Below are 25,463 nucleotides of genomic sequence, written 5' to 3' on the forward strand. Positions count from 1 at the left end.
GACAACGGACTAACAAGAACTTTTAATTGATACAAGGGTATATAGCACTTAGAACGAGAGACAATTATATACAATCTATACCTGTCATCACACCCCCTAAAAATGCGGCGTATTCAACGCCATCAAACACAACAACCCTCCCATCAACCCAGCAGAAGGCAACGTCAACACCCACCCACTGAAGATAAAACCAAGCTGCCTCCAATTCACCGCTCCCAGATCATAATTCATCAGCGCCACACCAGTAGCCGCACCAGTCAAACACTGCGTCGTGGAAACCGGCAACCCCAGCCTCGAGGCCAACAACACCGTAATCGCCGCGCCCAACTCCGTCGCAAACCCTCTGGTAGGCGACATCTGCGTGATCTTGTTACCCAAAGCTCGCACTATATGATACCCGTAGAACCAGGACCCAACACCCAGCAGCAACCCCGCAATAACAAGGAACCACACCGGCGTCGGCGCCTCCGTATCCACCTCTCCGGCATTGTACGTCGCATACACAGCCGCCCACGGGCCCACCGCATTCGCAACATCGTTGCTCCCATGCGCAATGGACATCATCATCGCAGAGACGACTTGGCAGTATGTCCAGAGGTGCTCGACGCGGTCGTCGTAGCGGCGCGCGCGCGAGTGGATGTCACGCAGCTGGGCGGAGTCGTGCGTGACCACGTCGCGGGTGACGCCCTGCAGGAGGCAGAACTTTATCCAGCCGAGCCATTTCCGGGGATGGGTCCAGGGGAGGTCAGCGACGGGGTGGAGGAAGCGTTCGTGGGGGCCGAGGTGTTTCTTGCGGGCTTGAGCTCGGGGGTTGACTGCGCGGAGGCGGCGGTGCGTTCAACGTCCTGCGTGGACTCGAGGAGTTTGGCGTCGGTGGGTTGGGATTGTTGCGGTTGTTTCTCACCGTTGTGGGCGTGGACGTGGGCTTTCGTGCCGGCGAGGACTTCGCCGTAGGCGTCTTCGTAGTAGTTGGTTACGAACTTGTCGCCTTTGCCGGGGAAGTAGAGCGGGCAGGTATCCTTTAAGAGCCAGGGGCCGAGGGGGAGGTGATAGAAGCGGACGCGGGCGTCTTGCTTGACGAGGCGGCGGTGGAAGTAAGGGAGGAAGAAGACGACGCCGATGAGGAGGCAGCCGAAGAAGACGCCCAGGACGATGCCGACGGCTTTGCCGGCGCCGAATTCCTCGAGGGAGGGGGCGGTGGGGCTTCGACGACGATGAAGAGGGCGAGGATGGCGCCAGTCGTGGCGAGGTAGACGGGGATCAGACGCATGGCCCACTTGAAGGGATCCTTGCGCTCGAGGACGGAGTATTTGAGAATGCCGAAGATGATGGCTGAGAAGCCGGCTGCAATGGCCGGGGCAATACCCCACGATGCAGCAATCTGGGAGACACTGCCCTTGGTCCATTCCCAGTGGATAGGTGCCTGAGCAGCAAAGCCGACACCGACCAGAGCACCGACAATCGTTTGAGTAGTAGAGACAGGCCAGCCCATACCGGTCGCCAGCATCAGCCAGGCAGCATTGCCCATTTCAGCGCAGCCCATTGCCAGCATGAGAGGGCCGGGCTGGTTCTCAAACCGGTCGATACTGATGATACCGGACTTGATGGTAGAGGTCACTCGGGCTCCTAGGGCAACGGCACCAATGAACTCGGTACACGCGGCCAGGATACCGACCTGCCACATGCTCAGCGTGCGAGCAGCGACGGAGGTGGCGTATGAATTCGCCACATCGTTGGCTCCATTACCAAAGGCACTGAAGACGAAGGTGATGGAGGTGAGGGCGAGGATCCAGTCGTACTTGGCAGTTGCGGCGGGGATCATCTTGACTTCAAGCTGCAATAGCTGCCTTGGTAGAGAGTGAGAAGAAAATTGATGGATGATCGGGAACTACAGACGCAGAGAAGTGAGGGGCGCTATATATCGAGCTCGGCAGAAGCAAGGATCTGTGCACTGCTCGCCAAGGGCAGCTCGTGTGCTTCGGGATACTTCTGAGACGACCTCAAGAGTTACCCAAGTTATCACACTCACGAACGTGAAGCCACAGCATATTCCCATTGGCTTGTTGCTTTGAATTTTCCGAGTGAGTCTTCCATGGCAGGAGAGCGGACTTGGCGCCAAGGTCCGCCGAGAGCTTCGGCGGACCACAACCACGAAAATCTCAGCAAATAACATTGCATTCCTCAGCACGTTCCTGAGCTGCTGGATATCGTTGAAAGCCAAGACAGTTGGTAAAAAACTGGCGTAATCTCCAGGCGATGTCCGTGTCGCCACTTTGGGTATCTCGGCGCGTGACTTGGCGGACTATTTCGAAGTCTGTTGCGTTCATTCTCAAATCACACCAGCTCGATCTGCATCCTACTCGTCGACGTCGGTGGCTAAGATGGAACACTTCCACCCGCAGCCATGGCGTCGCGCCCCGGTTGACAACACGAGGCTGCACGTGGGATATTTCTCAAATCGTACGGGTGCATGATGGAGGAGTTGCTTTGAAATCATTACGATGTTCAATGTTTCCTCGGCCATAAGGAGATTCTTCCTGCTGCAATCTTGAAACATGGAAGAGACGTTCTTATTCGGCAACGCGACTATCCAGACCTCGACGACATGCCTTGGAGGCAAAAGAAAAGAGAATGCGAGACTAGTCAGTTCTAGACAAACTTGGCAATAATTCGAAAGCAAGAAGATTTCACCTTTATTGAGGCTGGATATAGTGCCGATTACTTGGCCCTGAATGAAAGAATACTGCTCGTAGCCGCTGCATGCCCATGGCAACATGTGTGGTGTAGTGCCCTACAAGACATATACTTCTAAGGGTATACTCCATTGCATTAGTTGAGATCCTGAAATGTTAGCCAACTACATGCCTTCCATTCGAGTCATAGACCAATGTCTCCTTGATCAACTGTCAATCATGTACATAATGTCATTAGGGTAACTAGAATACTAGAATTAAATCCGAATGCAGCTCACTCTCAATCAAGCAAGGAACTTTTCCTTGTTCAGATCCACCCACTCATGGAAGCGCAATGACGGTCTCCCGGTATACCTTTGAACATTTCCCAATGCCTCCTCCGGTAGACCGAAGAACCCATCAGATTCCTCCTGCTTGCGGAGCTGAGCAAGTATGGCGTTCGCTACCGGCTCCGGCAACCCAGTCACCGTTATCATATCCTGCAGTGCCTCCTGCTCATCGACCTGGGTGACCTTGACTTCCTTGCCAACGGCCTTGCCAATCACACCAACCACCTCCCTTATCGTCATCTTCTCCGGCCCAACAAGCTCGACAGAATTCTTTTTGCTCCCGTCTTCACCAGCTGGCAACCCGTTCACCAAAAACGTCCCAGCGACACTCCCAATATCCTCGGGAGCGATATAATCATACACGGCCTCGGGATACGCCAGCTTGACCTCTCCGCCCAGAGCCCCACTCTTCCACCACAATGAATTACTAGCGAAAAACGCCGGCCGAACAGCCACATAGTCGTCACCAAAGACATCCCGCAAATTCACCTCCACCTGCGCATGCGAAAACGCAATAAAGTCACTCGGCGGGACGGCGTCGGCATCGCCATGGATGCTAACGCTAATACTGCTTAGAAACACGACCGTCTCGATCCCAGCGCCCTTGAGCGCCTCGATGCTCGCGCGCATCGCATCCGCCGTGCCGAAAGTGAGGTAGATGAAGGCGTGCTTGGCGCCGGTTTTTGTGACGGCGGCGTGGATGCTTTCAGGGGAAGTTAGGTCCGCTTGCACGCGCTCAAAGTTGCCGGTACTTTCTTGCTCAGAAGTGAGGCCCGGGATGGACTTGGTGGTGTCGCGCATGGCGAGGATGACTTTTGCGTTGTGCTTATGCGCGGTGAGGGCAGTCGCGGAGCCGACGCCGCCTGTTGGGCCGAAGACGATGACGGTTGGTTGTGACATTTTTGGTGGGCAATTGTCAATAAAAGTTGTTGGGTGAGATAGTGAGATTATGATGATGATGATGATGATGATGATGCTAGGGAGGGTTGGTTCAACTATTTATGTTGATATCGATATTAGTTTCATCAAGGCAGAGACATAAGATTACGAATATGTCGGTCTTTGCAATGTCCGACCGCCGGGCGCATTGGTGGGCCTGACGGTTGACCTTAGTGGGCACTTCGTATTCGCCCGGCTGACAGTGCGACAGCGTCGGTCAGCGTTGTCCAATCTCCGACATGCTTGACTGGACGTCAAGGAGCATGAGGTGCTGTCGAATATCATAGACGCATATTGATTACAAATAATCTCTCCGGACTTTTCTATCGATTCAACCGATGAGAGGATCAATGAGAAGTTAGCAGATTGACGACGATAGTCTCACTGCTTTGCTTCCGTCTATGAATACGAGACGCTCAGACTTGGTCCGTACTGAACTTCGCCAAGTATAGTATGTACAGTCGCAAGAACTCTGCCTTTCCCTGACTCAAGCATGGTTATGCCTCGCTCTGCCTGTGTTCATCGTTTGCCCCAGGTAGAGGCTCTGGCTCTTGCAGTCCCCATTCTCCCTCTCCAATCCTCTTCCCGTAGAATTTGACAAGCAGCCCAACCGCCATCGGTCCAATGATGGTGTTAAGAAGAATCGCCCAAACTCCAGTAATGAAGGCCTCCTCACTCACATAGGACGTCTCATTAAACCCTATCTCGATGATGAGTAGTCCAATCTCACCGCGCGCTACCATCGCTGAGCCCAAGAGCAGCCCAGACAACCAGGTACTGTTGGCATGCGCCCTTCCATTTTTCTCTCTCGATGAGTCGTTCTGAAGCTCCTGGTCATTATTCCCTTCCTTGGACAATTCCTTCCGCTTGGGAGGCCACAGAAGTGGAATGTATTTCCACAACGGCAGCCAGATACCGACCGCAAACTAGAAAAGTTCAGCACATGCTCACCTCTTGAACGCTGGAATGAGGTACATACATACCTTTGCAACGACCATCAGAAGGGAAAACACCACTCCCCTCCAAATCCTTTTCCCCGTCCAAAGCTGCACAAACGGAATAGCAAACCCTATACTAGCGAAGAAGAGCGGCTCCATCAGATAGGACTGCACGTCCAGGAGATACACCTCAAAGGTATGTACGAATGTGGGACTCTTATGGGCCTCGCGTTCCCCTTCCTCGCGACTCATAACCACAAACGGACCAGATGGATGTTTGCTGGGTATATAGGTCAAGAAAGTGCCGGCCAGAAATGCGCCGAAAAGGACAGAGGTACCCGCGTACGCTGCGATAGTAATAAACGCGCAGAGGACCAGCACCATAAGGATAATGTTGGAGACATGATCGAACTGCGCAAAAGCATGCTCGATATACCGTCGGAAGAGCCTCGCAAAAACGTGCTTCGTAAGTATTGGCGTGAGGACGGCCATGGCGACGGAGGCGACGATGGGTCGGCCGATGATCCAGCCCAGGTTGGCATTGCCTCCGCCGGAGAGTTTACCTAGATTGGCTATTATGCTGTTGATGATTAGTTTGGATCATGCTGTTCAAGGCAGCGGTGGTTTGATACCTCAGTTGGACGAGGCCAACGACATCGTCAATGACAGCGGCGCTCACGAGCACGGCGCCCACTCGTGTCTGTGCAAGGTCTATAGATCGAGCTGCGGATTTGATAACTGCAAATGTGGTGCCTATATAGCGTCAGAAGTGTAAACGGTGAAGGACAGGTGGGCAAAAATACCAAGAGAAGTTGCTGATAACGCCGCACCGACGATGAAGGTTTCTACGGGTCCTGCTTCGCTTTAGCCAGGCATACTCCTATAACAGCAGGATTGCATACCATATCCAAACCCCAGGTAAAGCAACAAATAGGAGAAAGCAATCGGGAAGAGAACCCCAACCGCAGCTCCCAGAAGACTGAGAATAAAATTCCTCTTGAGGAGATCAAGACGAGCACTAAGCCCTCCTACATACTGTCAGTTTTATTCCATGTGATCGAGTGCCAGACATGCCCTCAAAGATGATCAAAATCAGCCCGACATAACCTAGCACGCGGAATGTGTCCTGCCAGTGCTTTTCTAGGATATTTGCTAGAGGTAATCCATATATGATACCCACTGCAATCTGCCCGATAATTCCAGCTTGAATGACCCTCGCAGAAACCCATTCAGCCAGAGACAGGAAGAAGAAAAATGAGATTACAGTAAGAATCTGGACGACTGGATACTATTGTCAGTACAGATTATGCGATGACCGGGCATGTCTGCCTTACTGCTTGGCTCGTGATATGGCAGGAAACTGCCTGCCATGTCCTTTCTGTAGTTCTTCCGGAAAAACTGTAGAAGAAGCTATATCCTCAAGCCCAAGGAATATAGACATCTTGAATTTGAATGAAGAGATCCGCCGCAATTGGTATAAGTCACGTGCTGTAGCCACTGGTGACGTCGGCCCAGAGGAAGACATCCGGTTCAGCGTATTCTCGTCTCCATGTCCAAGATTGGTTGCACGAAGATCTAAGTTTGGAGAATCCACCATGAAGGAGTGGCTCATTTTCCCGAGGAATGAACGTGCTGCTGATACTCTGCGTTAATCCACCCTGGCCCCAGTAGAGCAGGGAAATTCCCCGCCAATGCTCTTGGCCTGCGGACGGTGCTTGGCGGAGATCTTGGCATGACGGTGAAGAATATGCGGTCATTTCTCGGACATGATAGAGTCTGTCGACTATATTACTCTGCTGATCTTTTTAGTACCATAATGAGCCGCTTTCCACACCTGTTTTCTGCTTACTAGGACTATATACCTCAGTTATTGTTAGCAACCTTAGCATAGGACACTTAGGTCGATGCATGCGGCATAGCACATCCATGTATCAAATGGTTGGACTCGAGAATGAATATACCACTGGCTCGCATAGTGGCTCAATTTGAAGATTTGCGAATGGCGGATCTTTAGAACATGGGAATTTAAGATATTTACAGTCACAGATACCCGGATCACTCATCGAGTGACTGTCTCGGATATTCACTCCGCAGACTTCTAATAGCTTGCCTTGGAAGCAAGACCTGTATTCACTGCAATCGGAGGGAATTATAATACTTTTCACTTTTGGGGTCCCCCAAATCTTTCCTTTCTTCATCTACTTCACTGTTCTCGTGTGGATCTATCTTCTCCAGGATCGCATAATCGAAGCTAGCGTTGATCAGCTTGCAGTTTTGCTTCTCCTGTCTTCTACTTTCTGTCCTGAGCACTCATGCTTGGAGTGAAGTGTGAGACCTTGGTTGAAAGGGGAATTCAGTGTGTTCTGGCCAAACCGTCGGAGGGACAAGCGGCGACCAAGGTGGTCTTCGGTGTTGACCCTGGAACTGGCATCGACGCCAGATATGTCGAACATATCGCTCGGCAACCGCCCGAGACTCCAAGACTGGAGCTGAGTATCCGTATCGGACGACTTGTATTTTATTGAGCACTGTCAGTTCTTAGGATCTGCATTAACATTGCTGACAAAACTAGGATGCAGGGGTGCAGCCGACTGACCTTTACAAAAGGAGGGTCCCAGAGTCGAAGATTCCCCCCTGTTGAGGCTGTTAAAGATGAACAGGACAACCACGAAGAAGCAGAAGAGCTCATCAAGATGCCGTTGGTCGTACTGCTCGAAAGAAGTCCGCTCTCGTCGTTTCGCCCTCAGTTGTTCCCGGTCCTGTGCCCGAGCATCCAATCTCAGAGCGGACACTCAAGTTCAACGCGTGGCCCAATCACACTATATTGCCAACACTGGACGAAGTGCATGCATTGTTTACGCACGTCTACGAGAAACTTCGACCCTCACGGCGGCGCTCCGTTCGCGATTGACTGCGATTTCGACGTGAAGAAGTCGATTTTGTGTTCAAAGTGCTCGCGTCACAACGCGACTTGTATCGCTGTATGTGCACTTCCTGGTTTTAGGAATGCTAGAAAACGCCCACGACCTCTCTGCGGTACTCCGTTGGTACGCTGCTTTCTTCGAAACCGATGATAATGATGCTCCTCTGTGGGATCCGGTGCTGTTTTCCGATATCCACGTGGCGGTGATAATCCTGTGCGAAGCCTTCGAACACGCTGAGCTGGTATCGTAAGCGACACGGACTGGCCAAGCAGGAAGAATATTGGGACATTGCAGTGCTGTCATGGGCCCTGGCCCAGGGCAAACGTCGTTGCCGTCACACAGCTCAAAAGCTGAGGTTGAAAGGATCTTCGGCCTCGCCAGGGGCATCAACGTCGACAGTGTCTTTCACAACCTACTCAATTGGACGTTGTCGCTGGCGACTTTTGTAAGACGATGCTCTAACAAAATGATGTTCACTGACCTAGGAACACTGCCAGCATGCTCCGCCGATACAGCAACTTCGTGAGAAATCAGCCAGATAACGAGCCTCTTTGCCGTTCCCGTCTGGACTTGGTACCCATAACTGCCATACATGTGGAGAAAACCCAGTACCAACAGTTCCTCAACGACACAACGTGGAATGTGGACCAGGACGAAACAAGTTGATAACATTTTCAGAACCAGCGCAATAACGGTTATGCACAATCAGAGTCCAGAACCAACTCCTTCACCATTATCATCAACGATGTGGTGCTATCCACAAGGATGAAAGCAATTCTGTCCATACTCAAGGTTAAGCTGGGTAGACATGTCAATGTAGTTCCTTTCCAGATGCAGGAAACAGCTGACGGTATTGAATTCCCTACCCAGGGATGATAGGTAGATTTTACATCACTATTGACATGATTTCTATGAAGGTATGGCTAACAGATCGGGCAGCTTGTGATGTATCGGGGTCATCACGAGCTATTCTGATCCCCGCCGTGGCACCAATGCCGCCTTAAGTTGATGTTAGCAATGATTACCAGCGTCAGGTGTGGCTTCCGTCGCCGTCCAATTATGACATTTTCTCAAGATACTGATTGGAATTCTATCATAGGGTGTATTGGGATGTGGGTCACAGCGATTGCGGCTATAGGGTTCTAGTTCAGCTCATCTGTTTCATTTACAGCGAGTATCAACAAATACGATAGCGCAGGGGACATACTGAATGAGGTTGCAGACAAACAGGGAAAGCATTTTAAAAAGGCGCAAGACATTACTCCGACAGCAGAATGCCGCTCCCCTTTCCTCCTGCGGGCGGAAGCAGAAAGCTTGTGCGCACTGTTTCAGCGGGAGTGCCTTTTTCAGGCACGTGGCCCACAGTTTTATCAATGGCCCATCCATCCAGGCTCCTAGTGGTTTACCAGAGTAATTACACATAGAGGTCAAGAGCACTCCCGTGCCTGCCCAATGGACTTCATCAACTCTGTTCCCCATGTCCAGAGACAGGTGGACTTGATATTCCAGTCTATGAAACGCTTTCTCCGGATTTACATTGATGACTTCATTCTCAGAAGCACCACCGCTTGTTTTGTACTTAGTGACCATCACCGATGTGTCGCTACGAAAGTGTTTTGGGTTTGAGGATGGCCCGCTGCGTCGGACATAGAGTCGCTCTTTATCCTCGGTTCGGGCATAACATGGTAAATCCGGTTGCCTTTTCCATCCTGAAGCACTGCTGACCAAGTAGGAAAAAGGTAACTAGTGAGTACCACCACCGGAGATAGTCGTTTCGATGTGTGGTCGAAACACCGTTGTATCTCAAGTATGGCGGATACGTTGTGTCCCGGGTCGATCTGCTCGATCATCCGCTCAAGGCACCTCAGCGAAAGCAGTTAACAGAAGCAAAACTATATGCGACCTTAAAATTATGGGGCGCAGCATGATCTGTCCAAGGTCGTCGAGAGCATAGACCTCTGTACGCTTGCTCTTTCTCGCCTGTCCCAACTGTTCCCTGTCAAGCAAAGACCATTCAAGAAAACGACGTGTGGGGCGGTTAGGCTATGAGCTTGAACTCCCTTCCTCACTGAAGACATACCCACTGGTCTCTTTTACTCATCTTGAACCATCATAGCCGACGCATATGTCAGGACCAACGTCTGAATACGAGACGCAGCTCCTTGAGCGTGTTGACGGAGAGAAAGAGCATGAGCTCGAACGCATTGTCAAGAGATCGCTGAGAAAGGCGGATAGATTTCGGAAAGGAAAATATTGGCCTGACTTGCGGCATAATCTCGGCCAAATCAGAGTGGACCTCCGATGTGCAAAGATCCAGCTAGAAGAAAAATTCAGGCCTCTAGTCACCGCTCTTGGATGCCTTTGCCACTGAGGAAATTTTGATTGCACCAAGAACGTACCCTGTAATTATTGTTGGGAGATAGCTAATGAAAGTGATTCACTGCTGTAATCCTTTGTTGGTATGTATGCCATAGCTACGGACGAATTGATGAACGGAGGCGTGGAAAGTGAGATAAGCGGCGCAATAAATCGCTGCAGATTCGAAGGACAATTCGGCCCCAAACAAGGGCCCATAAGTCCATTGTTGATTGGCTGACTTGTAATAGACCACAATTTAGGCTTGTTCTTGGCTCTGCACCGCCCACTGAACTCGACACCAGTCATCTCAGAGTCCAAGCGTTCACTTGTTCCAGTGTGGTCGGCATCATATCGAACCAGTTCGTTTCTGTGTGTTGGTTTTTGATTTGTCAGCTGACGTTCAATGCTCCAGTTGAGAGTCTGTACTCCCTCTCCAGGCAGCATTTGAAATCTTCAACATGCAAATCTGACTGTTGATTGGCGCATATGACGTGTCCGTAAACCGCAGTACGGAGTTCACAGCCAGCTGAACGATCGGCCCTTTTTCAAAAGCCCCAACCCATGCCCAGCGTTCCTACTGTCGGCCTCATGGCCCCTCATCCCAGCAGCTCATTTCTGCAACTCGACACTAGCACGACTCTCATCCAATGATTCCTAGCCAAGATGTTGGGTTTATGCCCCCTACCTGACCCATAAGACCCGTTCATGAATGATGACTGAATAAATTCCCACGACACCCTTGGTGCGCACGTAAGGCTGAGAAATTTTTCTCCTGCTGACATGACCCCCTGAACTGGGATCTCACTCGCCAAAATGCTCTTCTTATCGTCATCAGCGTCACTCGCCGTGGTGCTGCTGTTAACACAATGGATCCATTCCACGATCGCAGCACAATGCTACTACTCCGACGGCAGTAAAGCAGACAGCAGTTTTCAGCCATGCTTCCCGGATCAAGATAACAGCCCCTGCTGCGCGAATAACAAGCCCAAGAGCATGGCCAACGACATTTGTTTATCGAGTGGACTGTGTCTGGCACAGATGCAGGGCTTCGCCGGGCTGATATATCAGAATGCGTGTACCGATCCAACCGGGAAGAGCAGCCAGTGTCAGAAGATTTGTTCTGGCTGTAAGTGCGATAGACATACTCCTAGAGGTTAAAAGTTCGACTTTTAATGCATTGATTTGCGTATAGCTACATCGGGTGGAATCAACCTCCTGCCTTGCCCGGCCAAGGGTGTTGACCAGTGGTGCTGTAGCATCAACGGGACAAACTGCTGCGATAACGCGGGGACGGTCACCATCGGCACGATCTACGGATACACGAGCACATCGGCATCGTCGACATCAACATCAACAGCCACCGGGACCGGAACGATAGCTACAACGACGGTCACCACGACAGCCGCAGCCGGCAACGGTACGGAAGTCTGCTCCGATTCAAGCTCGAAAACGACCGCAGTCGGAGCGGGGGTCGGCGCTGGACTGGGTGCCTGTTTGGTTGCGACGCTATTTGCGCTCTGGTTCCAGCGACGGATGTATCAGAAGAAACTGCAGCAGACTGGCGGATACGCGGGATACAGTCCTGCCAACATGACATATGCGCAGTCTGGATATTCGAACCCGTCGAGTGGTGCTCAGCGGATTGTTTCTGAGTTGCAGTCCAACCAGGACGTCATCCACGAAGTGGATGGACGAGAGACGCGAAAATGATAGTCCCTTCGTGCAGACTGCTGTTTATATGGGCAAGGGAGGCCGACGCCAGCGAACTCCCCGTACGTGGATTAGAGAGGTTGAGGTGGCATGATGTTTGTTACACCAGCCTCCGACCGCAATTTCGAACAGGTTAAAGTGGCACATTGAAAGGTACTCCTTACTTTGGACAACTACGCAATCTTCAGCCCTCATAAAGGCCAAGTGTTGCTGCCTTGATTATGCGTGGATTTTGCAGGGAAAACCAGGCGACTGGCTTTTGAGCTATTTCGGGAGGTCCGTCGTAGGGCTGGAGTTAATTAATAGGCTCATTTGCTGAATTTTGGTTGCTGAAATAAGCTTCTGTCAAAATAGAGACTGGCGTTGTGGATAAGTAACAGATAATGGTTAATGCTAGTTGGGAGACGATGCGACGAGTCTCCATCCACTGCGTCATCGTCATGGCCGGTTACTTGGTCATCCATGCTCAAAGTGGATTGCGATCTGCACTGGTGACATCGATGGATAAACAATCTAACTCAAGTCTATAAATTAACTCTCCCGATTTGAGTAGTAGTAGTAATTCCTACTATCCGTTGAGTAAATTTGGTAAAAGTGTCCGTGGTGGACTTTAAGATAAGCCGTGGTTATATATATCAACATGCATCGGTTTCTTACACTCCTCGCTATAGGGGCCCTCACCCTGGCAGATACCAACACGAATAACTTCAATCCCCTCCACCATCTGGCCGGAATTTCCCCTTACTTTACACCCAATGATCCTCAACTCGACCCCTCGGTACCACAGGGCTGCAATGTCACCCGCGCAGCTTATCTTGCGCGTCATGCCGCCATCTACGCCAACGATTTTGACTATGAGAGCTATCTCGAGCCATTTATCCAGAAGCTGCAAAATACCACTCAAGATTGGTCCAAAGCAGGAAGCCTCTCGTTCCTGAGCGATTGGAAGGCGCCCATCACCGAGGCGCATCTCGAGAAAATCACCCGAGTCGGTCTACAGGAATCGATGATGTTTGGCATCAACATCCACGACAAGTATCCAAACTTCAAAACACCAAAGAATGTATGGACGTCAACAGCCGAGAGAACCGTCAAGACTGCACAGGGGTTTATCCTTGGATACACCGGCAATGAAACGACCCAAATCAACGTCACCCAGGTCGGGGAATACAAGCACGCCGCAGCCAACTCCTTAACCCCGTACCAAAGCTGCCCGGCATACAGCTCCAGCTACGGCTCCAAGCAGTCCAGCGTACGTACGTCCCTTTCAACTCAACCCAAACACTAGCTAACGACACCAGGAATTTGTCTCCCACTACACCAAACCCATCATCGCGCGCCTCCAAGCCCAAGCCCCCTCCTTCAACTTCACCGCCGACGACATCATCGCCATGTTCGAGTTCTGCGGCTACGAGACCGTCATCCGCGGCTCCTCGCCCTTCTGCTCCCTCGACCTCTTCACCGCAACCGAATGGCTCGCCTTCGAGTACGGGAACGACCTCATGTACTTCCACAACACAGGCTACGGCCGCGAGTTGTCCCCCGCCATCGGCTTCCCCTGGCTCAACGCAACGAGGACCATCCTAGCAGACGATTCGGCCGCTCAAGACCTCTACGTCTCGTTCACCCACCGTGAGCTCCCGCCAACTGTGCTCACCGCGCTGGGCCTATTCAATAACAGCGCCTACTCCGGCGCGGACGACGTCAACGCTACCATGCCCACGGACACGATCAACTACTTCCGTGCGTGGAAGAGCAGCCAGATCCTACCGTTCTTGACGAACATTGCGATTGAGAAGATGGCGTGTGATTCCTATGGGTACGACGATGGGGTGTACTACCGCGTCCTGGTCAACGAGGGTCCGCAGCCGCTTGTGGGGTGTCGCGATGGGCCGGGGGAGAGTTGCTCCGAGGAGGCGTTTGGGCGGTTTGTGCAGCAAAAGGGAGAGAGGTATGGGGATTTTTGGACGGCTTGTGGGGTGGATTATGCGAATTCGACGGATGTGTTGTCGATTTACCAGTAGCTGGGATTTGTATAATCTCTTGACCGAAAATATATATACATGCTTATCATACTCTAAAACGCAAAAGATTCATGTCCGAGAAAACTGATGCAACAAACACATATATTTGCCAATAGGCTAACTATCTACAAGCTCCAATCCCCCTACAAGCCTCATACGGCTCCCCGACAGCAATCATATACCTCTCTGCATCCCCCAGGAACCCCCTCCGAAAGTCCAAACATCGCTTATCCACAAACAACCCGCCCCGACAACTCACATCAACCGCATATCGGAAGAACTGCTTATTGCTGCGGACGTTCTCCGCGCCGCCCTCCTCCGCGTGCCGGATTTTGGCGTCCACGCTCATGGCGTAGTGCATGCAGTCTGCGCAGTAGGCGGTGGTGCTGTGGGTGGATGACTCGTGCCGGGCGTAGAGGTAGAGGGCTGTTTCATAGTGGTTAGCACTCCGTATCGGGGATTGGGGGTGGATGAGGGCTTACTGCATGTGAGGGTGAAGAGACAGATTACAGTTGGGATTACATGTGTTAGGGTGGGCTTTAGCTTTGTGATCATGTTCATTGTGATGGATATTTGACAGGGATTTGTGACAGTTAAGGCAGCAACAATCATGCAGGGAACGTGGTATATGCGGGGAATTATACATGGCGCTAGGCCTGATTGATTGATGTCAGGTCCAGATTAGGAATAGCTCGGTTATAAGTCGTGGAAGTATGATAAACTGAGAGTACGTACTTTGCTGAGCTAAATATAGGTTTATTCCCAAGTGATATGGAGCTCAGTCAGTCATCCTCTCAGCCATAGGAAATCTTCAAGGTACTAGAACTTGCGTTATATTGGTATAGTTCAAATGACCAGTGTGTATTCATCTTTAAATCTGGACTATCACATGAAGTGTCCAGTAGGGATCAGTTGCAGCAATTATAGCCAACTCCTCCTGATATGCAGATCATTCCTCGCATTGTCCAGGCGCCTCTGCCAAGATGTCGTCACGATATTTAAGGAAGACTCCCCAACCTTCGTTCAATGAATATAAGCAAGATTGAAACAGCTAAACCCATTATTACCTTTCAACCCCCGAATTACTCTATAGAATCTTGCTTTTGACTTGTTATCAACCTTCACAATCTGAAAAGTGTAACCATCAGTGGCAATCCCATATATCACACTGTTCTTTTCGCCTCCGTCCTTACGATTCCTATGCACTGTTCCTGTTTTCCCGGTTAACATCTCTTCAAGCTCAATGTCCCTCCATCTGAGAAAGATAAGCCGTCACTAATAAGCTTACCTATATAAGCCAATAGAGTATTGTAGACATCACTCCATCTTTCCTTTGCCACAACGACAGCAAGCAGATCTCTTCGCTTCTCCGCCGGGTTGGTGAAGGTGATGGTATGATAGGACGATGCGATCAATCGCCGTGTCTCCATCGCAAAAGGACCCGTTGAGGACTATCCGCGGAGGTCGGTGTCTCAGAAGGAAGAGAGAATGCATTAGAAGAGAAAGGCAATGCTTCTTCATGCCGGGAAGAGGATCAGACCGCATATAGATAAAGTAGGGTAGTGGTTGAGCAGTGATTTAAATTGGCTGACACCTGACACTCAGGGAAGGCTTTGTGTCTGTACATATGGTCGCACAGACAGGGTCTAATAAACTGGCTAAGATGATCATTCACCAATCTGCGTTGTCCATCAAGACAAACTCATTCACTGACAACAGCAAGCAACTAAAAATATTGACTGATAAATGTCTCAAAGACATGCAGCTGAAGTGAATAGCCACTATCATCTATGCTATATAATCCCTACAATCGCCCTCTCTCCCCATCTTTCCCATCATCCTCCATCAGTCATGCAAAACCTCTAATTCAGAAACCAAACCCACCTGCCTGTTTCCTCTGTCTGTCTATACCATATGATTGCAACTTTCCTCTCCATGTCATATCCCTTTTTCCTAGGCGGGATCAGGACGCCAAAAATCAAGCCGACAAAAGCGGACGCTGAGCAGTTACCGGGCCTCTAGCTTTAATATCGGTAAGGAGTCCTTACTTCCAAGGACCGGGGGCTACCTCTCCACCGGGGGATCCACGTGGCCCGAACTGGTAGGGACCTGCGCAGGAACCCGGTGGAGCAGTTCACTGAAGAGGAGAGAGTAAGTCCCTAGGCATATAGATCTGCTAATTACTAGACAGATGTTAACTTATATAGGCTGTCAAACACCATGCTCTGCAAATGAGCATGGACAACCCATTCGAGCTCGTCCGGCAGTATGCAGCTCGGGACGCCCAGCTCCACAGCCAGACGAGTGAGTTGACCAGGGTTGCTGCCGCTGAAGGAAACGACACTAAGCTAGATGAAGCCACCGCTGAGGCCGCAGAGACGGGGCTCCGGGTCCAGGGGCGCATGTCACTGTCATTAGTTTCCCTGCCTACACCGACGCCTGCTAGGCCTTGGCCCTGGATCTGGTTGCCCTGTTCTTGTTTGTCTGGAGCAATCTCAACCAAGCGGGCACTCGCCTGAAACCATGGCAGGTAACCGGAGCAGCCTGGATGCTGGAACAGGAGAGGAGCCCCGTCGGGGGCGGAATTCTAGCTGACGCTTATGGGCTGGATGATGCTCCCAACTTAGCAGGCGCATCCGGCCTCATAGAAACGCAGGGACGTCCTAGCGCTACTCGACAGCGACGAGGACGCAGATGACTTCGATGATGAAGATGACGACGGCAACCAGTCGGTAGCATCCGAGCACACGGATGTCGATGACTATATCGCACGTAAGAATGCCTCCATCAATGAGCATTATACTCGTATTGACCATGCATAGAGCGGAGAACGGGGAGAGGTTCTGCATCCGGGTTTCCGATACCGTTGGAACCTTCTTCTCTATTGCAACTGAAGCAGGTGATATCCCTGAGTCCGCCACCTTATTCAGGGCTCTTCAACAATATGATCAAGTCGAGCTATCACAGGAGGTGATTTTTCTCTTCCCTAAACGAGTTCGAATTCGTCTTACGGGATCCGGCCCCCGAAGACCAGGGCGGTGGGTCCCAGTATTGAAGATGTTAAGTCGCTGAGCGGCAGCCCGATCCTTGGCTACAGTCGAGATGGAAGACTTACCTGCGTCACGCAAGGTGGGAAGATTACGCAGATACAAAAAGGGTGCGGGCGATACGCATACCCTTTACTCGAAATTGGTTATTGGATTGGCGACGAGATCGGGACAATGGGAGCAGAGGCTGCTCAAATACCGGCGGAACAACAAGGACAGACGGGGTTGTGCTGCACTTCGCATCTGCTCGCTGGGAGCATATGTCCTGTTTTGTCTTGTTAACCCAAGGACTCGAGACGTCGAGCGCCCGTGTGTTGTGCTATTGCTGATTTACGCTGGCGTCCAAGTATGATACGTTAATGACATTCCATGACGAGTATCCGACGATCAGAGACCAAGACTATGAGGACTGCGTACCTGGCGTCTGAGGCTTAATGCTCAACTATTGTTTCAACCAAAGGAATGGTTTTGTCCACAGGACAGAGGACAAAGTCGAAGTCGGCTTCATTGTTATGCCCAACACAACCAGACGGGCGAGAACTCATTACCATCACACCTTGCAAACGGACTTCACGGGGTATTGATGAAGGATCCGGGGGGAGTCAATGACTAGCTGCGGAGTTACATGCGAGCACTGAACCCCTTCCCAAGATTGATGTCGGATCGGAAACAATGTCGGGACATTGGGAGAAGCGTCCTAGATTCAACCACGAGAGAGACGAATAAGGGTTTGTCCCATTTTCTCCAGGTTCCTTACCTGGCACCTCATCAAAGCTATAGCAATGTCGTCCCTTCTGCACAACGCAGACCAAACATGGTACAATCGGGGCCAGCTTCGGATGGGTTACTTCGGGGCTGGACTCTGTCACGCCCCAGACCAGACAATGGAAAGGACGAATGTCACCTCCCTCTCATCTTTCAGGTGAAATGGATCGACTGAAGTAAGCCAAGCATGCATCTGAAGAACAAGCGGTTACCGCATGCGAGTTCGGAGAGCACATGAGTTCCCTGAGCCAAGCAGAGACTGCCCTTTCTTCAGCGACAAATAATCAGGAAACTATCTCAATTGAAGAGCGCATGACGCAGAACGACCTCGACCCTGACACCAGCACTCAGGCCCTGAGAAGCCCAAAGAGCCCAACTTTGTCACCACGTAACCTAGTGGTGATTGAGGCCAAGAATGCAGAGACTCTTGAAGAGGCTAGAGCACAATTGCTACAATATGAGTATTCAGCTACCCTCCCTCGATGCGAAGCAGAACACCAGTGATCAGTAGCAGCCATGGTACAAAGAATGCGAAGGCCTGGAAACCTTCCTCGACCGACATTCGGGGACCAACCACCAGGGGATCTCTACAATGGCTTCCAACATCCGAAGCTCTGAGTGTTCCGCGAAGCACGGCAGCTTTTTCCGGCTCCTGACTTGAGCAGCTGCTTTCTGGTACTACATCATTTATGACATGATCGCCCGGGGGTATCGGTCAAGGGTTCTAAGCGACCAAGACCATGGCGGGCTCATCTTAAGTTCAAAGTATGTTACGTCCTCTTTACCTTCCTGCATATCTAACCAAGTATAGAAGCTCGGTGACAAAACCCCAACGCAGCAAATTTAAAAACGCAAAGGGATATATGTACCCAAACGCAAGTCCTCGTCCCTACTCAAGCAATATTTAACGCCATAGTTCACAAGATCCCGAAAATCAAAGAATTTAGTGAGCTGGCATAGGTGCTACCTTTCAAATCAACCGTGGACTGGTTGCCCGAGAAGGTACCTGAGTCACGAACACGAATATCATCCAACTGCAAAGAAGCGGGAATCCGTGTGTACATTTGCGAATGAAACCACCCTTCGTTAGGGCTAGCAGTTCAGTATCTGCCAGCTGATAGTGCGACATGATCTGACTTCTTTCACTGAAGCTGCATCATGGCTTATCGGCATGACTACGTCAAGACGAATTATCCCCGCGATCCACCGACGACGGCGATAGCATTATCGCTAGTATCGTCAATTGGTGGAAGGATACTGGCAAGAAGGCTCAATTTTGACGCATGCGACATTCAAAAGCCCCTAAGGATCCTCTGATTATGCCTATTGGAGATAATGCAGTGCGGGAACAATCATGGTCGTAACATCAGTCGTTTCAATTATTTAGTAATACGCTGTCATGGCTATGAACATAAAGGTGGGAATCAGATTCAACATGCTCAATAGCACAGACGATAAAAAGTAATCCGAGAGTAAAGGGACCATCAAGCATCGGTCAACTGAAGGTATATATCATGCCCGTATCGCATCAATCCGTTTCGGGCCGCTGGCCGTAAACCATACGGACCTTGGTGTAGAGATGGTATGTCTGGTAATCGCGCAGTTCCTTGCGCATACCCGCGACGAGGACCTCGATCTCGGGACGTGACCAGCCGAGATACCTCGTAAACAGGGCGAAGCAGTAGGGGCCGACGGCTTCGAACATGTTGACTTGGTGGTAGCGACCGAGTTCCTTGAGCTTCGGGTCCTTGGGCCAGGGGCTCTGGGGGAGCTGCAGGACCGTCAGTATGGGCTTTGACTAGGAACGTATGACATAGTAGTACCTTGTAGATGTCCTCGCGGACATTAATAAAACCTGCCTTCTCCATACTCTCTTTCCACTTTTCCGCCGTTGTAAAGCCTTTTCCGTGCTTCTTCGATGCTGCATGCATGTTCTTGATCCCCTCAACCATGTTAACGGCCTTGAGATGGGTGCCGTCGTCGGAATACGAGTTGACGTCCATGGAGGCCATTTCTAGCCAGCCACCTGGCCGCAGGTTCTCATATGCTTGTCTGAAGAGATTGTCATGGTCGCGAATGGCTCCTACGAGTTCGCGGCCGTGGATGTAATCGAACGGTTGGCTGTAGGACCAGGGTAATTCAAAGTCGTCGATCTCGAAACGGCAATTGGGAGGGATCCTGGGGGGGAAGTCAATGGGCTGTCCAACCAGAAAGATCAAGGGGAAGGTGTACCATGAGGGTTGGATGGGACTGAGATCGTTTCCTGATAGCAGCCACTCTGTTAGCCATCTGCAATCCATCCGCGCTACTGCAGTTTGACACATACCGATGACCTCTGACTCGGGGTGCTCGCTGTCGCACTACATTAGTTGATTGTCTCCATCGCAAATAATCCAAAGAGTTCTTACTCCGCAAAATCAATCGCCCATATTCCAGTACCGGTTCCGATATCCAATACTCGTCGGGGGTTCTTGATTGGCGCGGCGTGCAGTTCACCTTTGAGGAGGATGCGATAGATGTGGTGGCTCTAGTGGAGAGACGATCGATTAGCTAAGGACGGACCCCGGTCAAGGGGCAGAGTCGAGTCGGCACTAACCAGGTCCAGGCGGTCTTGTTCTTGCTCGTCATTGGGCTAAGCGGTCAGCTTCGCACATTATGAACCGTCGCAATCAAGGAAGGGGGTATATACCAGCACATATTCTCCCTCGTGGAAAGAATGATATCTGCGACCGTTCTAATGCGGGTTTAGCTTTATTGCCTGCGACAAACACAGCAGAGGTGGTACCTCATAGCTGTTTCGGCTAGATTAGTCGCTGCAAGTTAAAAACAGAGGAAGAGATCAATGCGTACGTGTAGTTCATCGCACTTGATGTGATACTGGTAGTGTAGCTGGCGTCTCCGAGACTGGTAGTGATGTTAGTCGGGGTACCGGAGATTGCGACAGAGAGGCGACTAACGAGCCATTGTAGGCGGAGTCGGCATCGCCAAAGTCCTACTCATCCGTTAACCCTGAAGCAGAGGTATATCTTGAGATGAGGCAACCAACATCAGGCTCGATGACACTTGGACTCTGCTGTTGTGGTTGTGTATTCGATTGTGGGGTTGGACTGGCCATGACGGCGGGTGGTGATGGTGATGGTGATGTGATTGATGATGGAGTGGTGGTAGAGTGGAGGACGATCCGAGGGATGGAAAGAGAACAAAGACCGGAGAAGTCAAAGGGAAAAAATAAGATTTCCTGGTCGGTATGGGGAAGAACCAGAAAAGAACAAATGTTGGTTAAGGTAAACTTGGGAAAGACACTTAAAAAACGGTAGTGTTGTTTAGTGCTGCTCGCAGAGAAGATCGAGAAATAATAATAAAGATTGTCAAGGAAGAATGTGACTTGTCAAACTGCCCTGCATTGCTCGATCCTTTTAAAGTACCTGACTGTCGGCCACTCGTGCAGCCTTCATTAGCGTCCACCATACAGATTATCTGCCACTCAGTTTGACTAGAGTCTAGACTTTTCCATACGGCAAGAAGCATTATCATCTACTGCTGTGTTTTCCGTCCTTTTGCCTGTGTTATTTCCCATAGATGAATGCTCGATTTTCAGCGCCCCTAGAAAGAACCGAAATTATGCATTGTACTTTGTGCACATCTGGGGCAGATCCCGAGTCGCCGACCGACTTCCTAACTTGACTAGGACGACAAGGTTACAAGGCCATATGGTCGATCGAGCGTATCATGATCCATTTTAGGACAGATACAGCGTTCGTTCAAGGGTAGCGGCTGTTAGACTCCGCTAGAGCGGTCCACAAGCGTTCAAGTGCAGCCGCGGGGCGTCGGATGTAGGTCTGGATGGGGAAGGTTATGGCCTAGGAGAGCCACTCAGACACGCGGGTCGTTTACAACGCCCGTCCTGAAGAATCACTGTGCTTTCTGACTGGTGGTACGGTGTACTAATGTGGGTACGGATGGGTACGGATTGAGTGGAGAGTACATGGATGTCTTGGATGTCTTTTGACTTGTGTCACAGTTGAGTAACTTGGTTTGGATTGAAAGTATATCCCTCTAGACTGGCCATTGACATCAGAGATCACAATGATATCGAAGCTTTATCAAAAGTCTGGCCGTTATCGAACATCGGGATGGGCAGGACTACGATGGATGCCTTGTCGCTAGGTACCTAACATTCAGTACAGCGTAAAGTACAGTGTAACACGTATACACAACAACATACAGAATTCACCTTGCTATGGCTCCTTTCTGACGTGAAATATTTCGTTTTGTATTGTAAACACTTTGTAATTAAATCACGTGGCAGACAATACCAGGCCAACATTACCCGGCCGCACTGTGGATATCTACAAGGAAAAAAATAGATGAAGTGCATCAACTATCAAGGCAGGGAAATTAATAAGGTATCATTAATGCTCACCATCTTCTACGTAATACCACCTGGTTATTTTGATGTTAGCTCATAACGGAACATAATTCCGTGTCTAGCTCCACTCCTTCTCTCCACCAAATACATACCACTCAGCTCAGACTGCCAGGTTTACACTCCACCAGATCCTCCTTGTTCATCTCATGGGCGGCGGCCCATCTATTGCCACGTCATATGTTCCACCTGACTTCGCTCGGCTCTTTGTGTGCACTCGATATCAATAGTTGAATTGCTCCGATTTAGGGTTCATATTATTTGAAAAATGAAACAGGTCTGATCCGCTTTGATTGCGCTGGATCAGCCCGGTTGCCTTGAGTCCGTCCATCAGCCCACACTGGCGTCCCATCTCTTTCTCTAAGGTCCTCTTTGCGGAGCCACTCGGATATCCAAGGCCGCCTGCAGCGTTAACACCGTCTAATTGACTGATTTCGACTGAAATCATGACAAGGCAAGTGGGACCGAGCTTGACTACCAAAGTCTATCAAGGAGTTGAGAAACAAAAGGACGGGAACGCCGGATGTTCCCGTGTGCGCCGTTTGTGGAGTATCAGCCCATGTGTAATTGGCACATCCTACGTGCCTTTTAGGATACGTGCAGTAAATCCATCCAAGAATTCGCTCGTCGCTCTCGAATTCAAGTTTCTTGCGTTTGTACCTCCGTACTTCTGTCGTGTAAGGTGCAGGATTTTCCGTCAGGATTGCGGAGGGCTCCGAATTTACACGAGAACAGAAAATGAAGGAAGGGCGAAAATCCTTCCCTATCTACGCGGTAGATACTGTTGATGCGCTATGACATGAACGGAAGAGTCTGGTTGCCTTTGGCGTAGCTGTGCAAGCCCGGAATGGAGTGCTCCATGGCATTTCCCCTCTAGTCGGTGCGGCAAACGTACTGTATACCAAACAGGTATTCTTTCCCCTCCTCTGGATACCGTCAATCATCTCAAGAGGCTCATCGACTATGAATAGTACGTGTGGGCTTCTTATCGACAAACACCTTCGACAGGATGGACAAGGAACAATCTCGACCTCTGCAGGCACCTCACCGACAGGGAATAAGTCATCCGCATCCACGAACCTACATATTATCTGCTTACCTACGCTCATACACGTGCTCCAATCTTGACTATGTTCATGCGGTCTAACTGCATTTCAAATGGGGGAGAGTCCGGAAAATAGATCCTGACATGTAGAGAGCTCTATAGGTGTACTATGCACCGCCACCAGGCCACCCCGATATTGCGATTGTTTATTATTGATTGTCCTTAGAGCGGGGTATGATGCTTGGCATCTAGACCTCATCTGTCCCTCTATTAGTTTTGTCGATGAGGCAGACACGGGACGGAGAAGCTTAGCGCCTCGTATTCTCCCCTTTTGGCCGCTTGGATCTGACCACGTTCATCATCACGGAATCGCTCCGCACCCCGCAATTTTGCGTCAGTTCATAGAGGCTCTTTCGGTGAGGCATATATATATAACTTGATACCGTCCCAGGAGTCATAACAGATGGTTGGGGTACCACGAAGCACTGGCTGTCGCACCTGCATCCAGCGGCGGATCAAGGTGGGTTCCCTACCTTAGCTGTATGGACTCAGCAACTGCAATAAATAACGTCCTAATATCTAATGCTCAACCCCTATAGTGTGATGAGGGCCGGCCGGAATGTCGTCGCTGTCGCGAGAGAAACGTCAAGTGTCCAGGCTATCAGCGCCGAGTGAAATTCTACCACCACACTCCTGCATCTCTTAGAAATCGGAAGCAGAAAGAGAGTCAACATGTCGCTGCGTCACCGGCTGTCCATGCGCTCATTCCTCGGGCGAGCATAGATGAGAAATTAGCACCCGGCCTGGCATCCGCAGCAACAGACACCCAGATGAAGGAAGTGTTCCAATACTTCGTCATGGCCACCTTTCCGGGCCTATTCTCCGCATGGCGGAACAGAGTCCAGCTAAACTGGCTAGACTTCGTTCGACATCATCTAGATACCTCGTCGCAGGCCCTGATCTGGAGCCTCCGCAGTCTGAGCGTATGGCACCTCGGTCGCGCGCATAACGACCAGGAGAAGATGCTCGCTAGTCGGCACCTCTACGGCCGCGGTCTGCAGCACTTGATTTCCTCACTTCGCAACCCCCGCACCGCCACCTCAAGCTTGACCCTCATGGCTGCCATCCATCTTGGAATATACGAAATGCTCGACGGGCTCGGCCAGAAATCCTGGCTCACTCATTCCCGGGGAATTGGCAAATTATTCCGACTCCGCGGCCCCGAGGCGCACCGCGACGGATTTGGTCGCACGCTGCTGGTGGCGTACCGCTCGTTTCTGGTGGCGGATGCGCTCGTCGCCCAGGAGCCGTGCTTTCTGGAGGAACCCGAATGGCGAGCCATGGTCCGGGACACAATCGCATTCGAACGCAGCGCTGGCAAAAGCTGTCCGCTGAGCGAGATCGTGGAGCTCGCTTTCAACGAGATTGTACTCTGTCCGGGGCTTTTTGTACAGACGCGCGACTTTGTTTCACAGACGGGGGTCAAGTCGGAGATACTCCGAGAATCGCTGGTTGCTGAGGTCACTCGTTGTCGGGATAGACTTGTCGAGTTTCAAGGCGAAATGGAACCATTGATCGTCAAGTATGATAAGACCAATGTAATCAAGTGCGAGGAAGATGCAGAAAGTCCCATTCCCAGCGAGTTTGGCAGAAAAGTAGCCCAATTCGCGTCCCGAGGCACGCGATCTGCTATTGCAGTACTCAACCAGCTGTTGGTTTTGATCGAAGCAGATAAAAATCGTTCGTCCTTTGATACAAAGTCACTCTCTTCGAGTACAATATGGAAGCCACCAGCAGGAAGCATTGCTTCGTCCGAGTCGCAAGAGAAGCAACTGATTTCACACGACGCACATGAAGATGACTCCCCGGATCGACTGGACCAGCTTGCATTGTCGATGGGAATGCTTGCGATCAGAACATGACGGCGTCCTTGACATACTATCCAGACCCGTCAGCTCCAGGGGCTAAGTGTCATTAAAAGACCGGACACCCGAGCATGACCGAGAGGCCGTCGGACCTAACCGTCGGGTCAACTTAAGAGCCGCAGACTCACCGGTACGCGTGATATTGATCTGTCAGGCTGTGCGCCTCACGCCGACGAAGATCAATCTTATGGGTCTTGGATTCCCTTGCTTCTGCCAGTCGGACTGCGAACAATCGAAAAAACGCTCACAACACATTTCCAAGGCAACAGTCCTGAAACATGGATTCTATCACCTGTCGCCCGGCGATAGTCTGACCAGCGCACTCGCTTATCTTCCTGGC

The 25,463-nt window shown here is 50.9% G+C and overlaps 9 protein-coding genes across 9 annotated transcripts; 5 read left to right on the forward strand and 4 right to left on the reverse strand.

Moving 5' to 3' along the window:
* Positions 1–7: 7 nt before the first annotated feature.
* Positions 8–1,982, reverse strand: P174DRAFT_445120 (inorganic phosphate transporter). Its single transcript, XM_024828260.1, has 3 exons — positions 1,211–1,982; positions 843–1,181; positions 8–789 (listed from the first exon to the last, which is right to left on the reverse strand). Exons 1-3 carry the CDS (start codon positions 1,820–1,822, stop codon positions 97–99), a joined length of 1,644 nt encoding a protein of 547 aa, XP_024678743.1. The 5' UTR covers positions 1,823–1,982; the 3' UTR covers positions 8–96.
* Positions 1,983–2,815: 833 nt separating this feature from the next.
* Positions 2,816–4,042, reverse strand: P174DRAFT_289839 (NmrA-like family protein). Its single transcript, XM_024821590.1, has 2 exons — positions 2,972–4,042; positions 2,816–2,903 (listed from the first exon to the last, which is right to left on the reverse strand). Exon 1 carries the CDS (start codon positions 3,920–3,922, stop codon positions 2,978–2,980), a length of 945 nt encoding a protein of 314 aa, XP_024678744.1. The 5' UTR covers positions 3,923–4,042; the 3' UTR covers positions 2,816–2,903; positions 2,972–2,977.
* Positions 4,043–4,288: 246 nt separating this feature from the next.
* On the reverse strand, positions 4,289–6,297 carry P174DRAFT_454262 (cation:proton antiporter). Its single transcript, XM_024829224.1, has 7 exons — positions 6,234–6,297; positions 6,007–6,180; positions 5,802–5,927; positions 5,703–5,753; positions 5,532–5,652; positions 4,945–5,479; positions 4,289–4,887 (listed from the first exon to the last, which is right to left on the reverse strand). The coding sequence occupies exons 1-7, from the start codon at positions 6,268–6,270 to the stop codon at positions 4,459–4,461; spliced, it is 1,473 nt and encodes a 490-aa protein (XP_024678745.1). The 5' UTR covers positions 6,271–6,297; the 3' UTR covers positions 4,289–4,458.
* A 914-nt stretch (positions 6,298–7,211) lies between these two features.
* Positions 7,212–8,365, forward strand: P174DRAFT_424342 (uncharacterized protein; the record flags this gene model as incomplete). Its single annotated transcript, XM_024825191.1, has 5 exons — positions 7,212–7,412; positions 7,479–7,798; positions 7,851–8,069; positions 8,118–8,268; positions 8,321–8,365. 5 exons carry the CDS (start codon positions 7,212–7,214, stop codon positions 8,363–8,365), a joined length of 936 nt encoding a protein of 311 aa, XP_024678746.1.
* A 2,629-nt stretch (positions 8,366–10,994) lies between these two features.
* P174DRAFT_377369 (uncharacterized protein) lies at positions 10,995–11,891 on the forward strand (the record flags this gene model as incomplete). Its single annotated transcript, XM_024822746.1, has 2 exons — positions 10,995–11,307; positions 11,374–11,891. 2 exons carry the CDS (start codon positions 10,995–10,997, stop codon positions 11,889–11,891), a joined length of 831 nt encoding a protein of 276 aa, XP_024678747.1.
* Positions 11,892–12,491: 600 nt separating this feature from the next.
* Positions 12,492–14,315, forward strand: P174DRAFT_506940 (putative histidine acid phosphatase; the record flags this gene model as incomplete). The annotated part of the gene is made up of 3 exons (XM_024831345.1): positions 12,492–13,143; positions 13,193–13,842; positions 14,048–14,315. Exons 1-3 carry the CDS (start codon positions 12,532–12,534, stop codon positions 14,313–14,315), a joined length of 1,530 nt encoding a protein of 509 aa, XP_024678748.1. The 5' UTR covers positions 12,492–12,531.
* A 1,535-nt stretch (positions 14,316–15,850) lies between these two features.
* Positions 15,851–16,889, forward strand: P174DRAFT_463615 (uncharacterized protein; the record flags this gene model as incomplete). Its single annotated transcript, XM_024830289.1, has 4 exons — positions 15,851–15,921; positions 16,033–16,066; positions 16,564–16,720; positions 16,756–16,889. The coding sequence occupies 4 exons, from the start codon at positions 15,851–15,853 to the stop codon at positions 16,887–16,889; spliced, it is 396 nt and encodes a 131-aa protein (XP_024678749.1).
* Positions 16,890–19,255: 2,366 nt separating this feature from the next.
* P174DRAFT_463617 (class I SAM-dependent methyltransferase) lies at positions 19,256–20,842 on the reverse strand (the record flags this gene model as incomplete). The annotated part of the gene is made up of 10 exons (XM_024830290.1): positions 19,256–19,498; positions 19,551–19,905; positions 19,960–19,990; positions 20,054–20,079; positions 20,136–20,254; positions 20,324–20,359; positions 20,417–20,461; positions 20,578–20,631; positions 20,657–20,719; positions 20,774–20,842. 10 exons carry the CDS (start codon positions 20,840–20,842, stop codon positions 19,256–19,258), a joined length of 1,041 nt encoding a protein of 346 aa, XP_024678750.1.
* A 2,819-nt stretch (positions 20,843–23,661) lies between these two features.
* Positions 23,662–25,120, forward strand: P174DRAFT_424346 (putative C6 finger domain protein; the record flags this gene model as incomplete). The annotated part of the gene is made up of 2 exons (XM_024825192.1): positions 23,662–23,718; positions 23,798–25,120. 2 exons carry the CDS (start codon positions 23,662–23,664, stop codon positions 25,118–25,120), a joined length of 1,380 nt encoding a protein of 459 aa, XP_024678751.1.
* Between the last annotated feature and the right edge of the window lie 343 nt (positions 25,121–25,463).

The sequence above is a fragment of the Aspergillus novofumigatus genome, assembly GCF_002847465.1.
Source record: "Aspergillus novofumigatus IBT 16806 chromosome Unknown P174scaffold_8, whole genome shotgun sequence".
NCBI classification, from domain to species: Eukaryota; Fungi; Ascomycota; class Eurotiomycetes; order Eurotiales; family Aspergillaceae; genus Aspergillus; species Aspergillus novofumigatus.

What these genes read in the sequence shown, in the direction of transcription:
- P174DRAFT_445120 (XM_024828260.1), bottom strand. Translation starts at nt 1,822, where the DNA reads ATGATCCCCGCCGCAACTGCCAAGTACGACTGGATCCTCGCCCTCACC. An exon ending in TCCTCGCCCTCTTCATCGTC is followed by an intron (nt 1,182 to 1,210) that starts GTCGAAGCCCCA and finishes CCCTCCCTCGAG; the next exon opens with GAATTCGGCGCCGGCAAAGC. An exon ending in TCCTCGAGTCCACGCAGGAC is followed by an intron (nt 790 to 842) that starts GTTGAACGCACC and finishes CAAGCCCGCAAG; the next exon opens with AAACACCTCGGCCCCCACGA.
- P174DRAFT_289839 (XM_024821590.1), bottom strand. Translation starts at nt 3,922, where the DNA reads ATGTCACAACCAACCGTCATCGTCTTCGGCCCAACAGGCGGCGTCGGC.
- P174DRAFT_454262 (XM_024829224.1), bottom strand. Translation starts at nt 6,270, where the DNA reads ATGGCAGGCAGTTTCCTGCCATATCACGAGCCAAGCA. An exon ending in GTTATCAGCAACTTCTCTTG is followed by an intron (nt 5,653 to 5,702) that starts GTATTTTTGCCC and finishes GACGCTATATAG; the next exon opens with GCACCACATTTGCAGTTATC. An exon ending in TTCTGATGGTCGTTGCAAAG is followed by an intron (nt 4,888 to 4,944) that starts GTATGTATGTAC and finishes GAACTTTTCTAG; the next exon opens with TTTGCGGTCGGTATCTGGCT.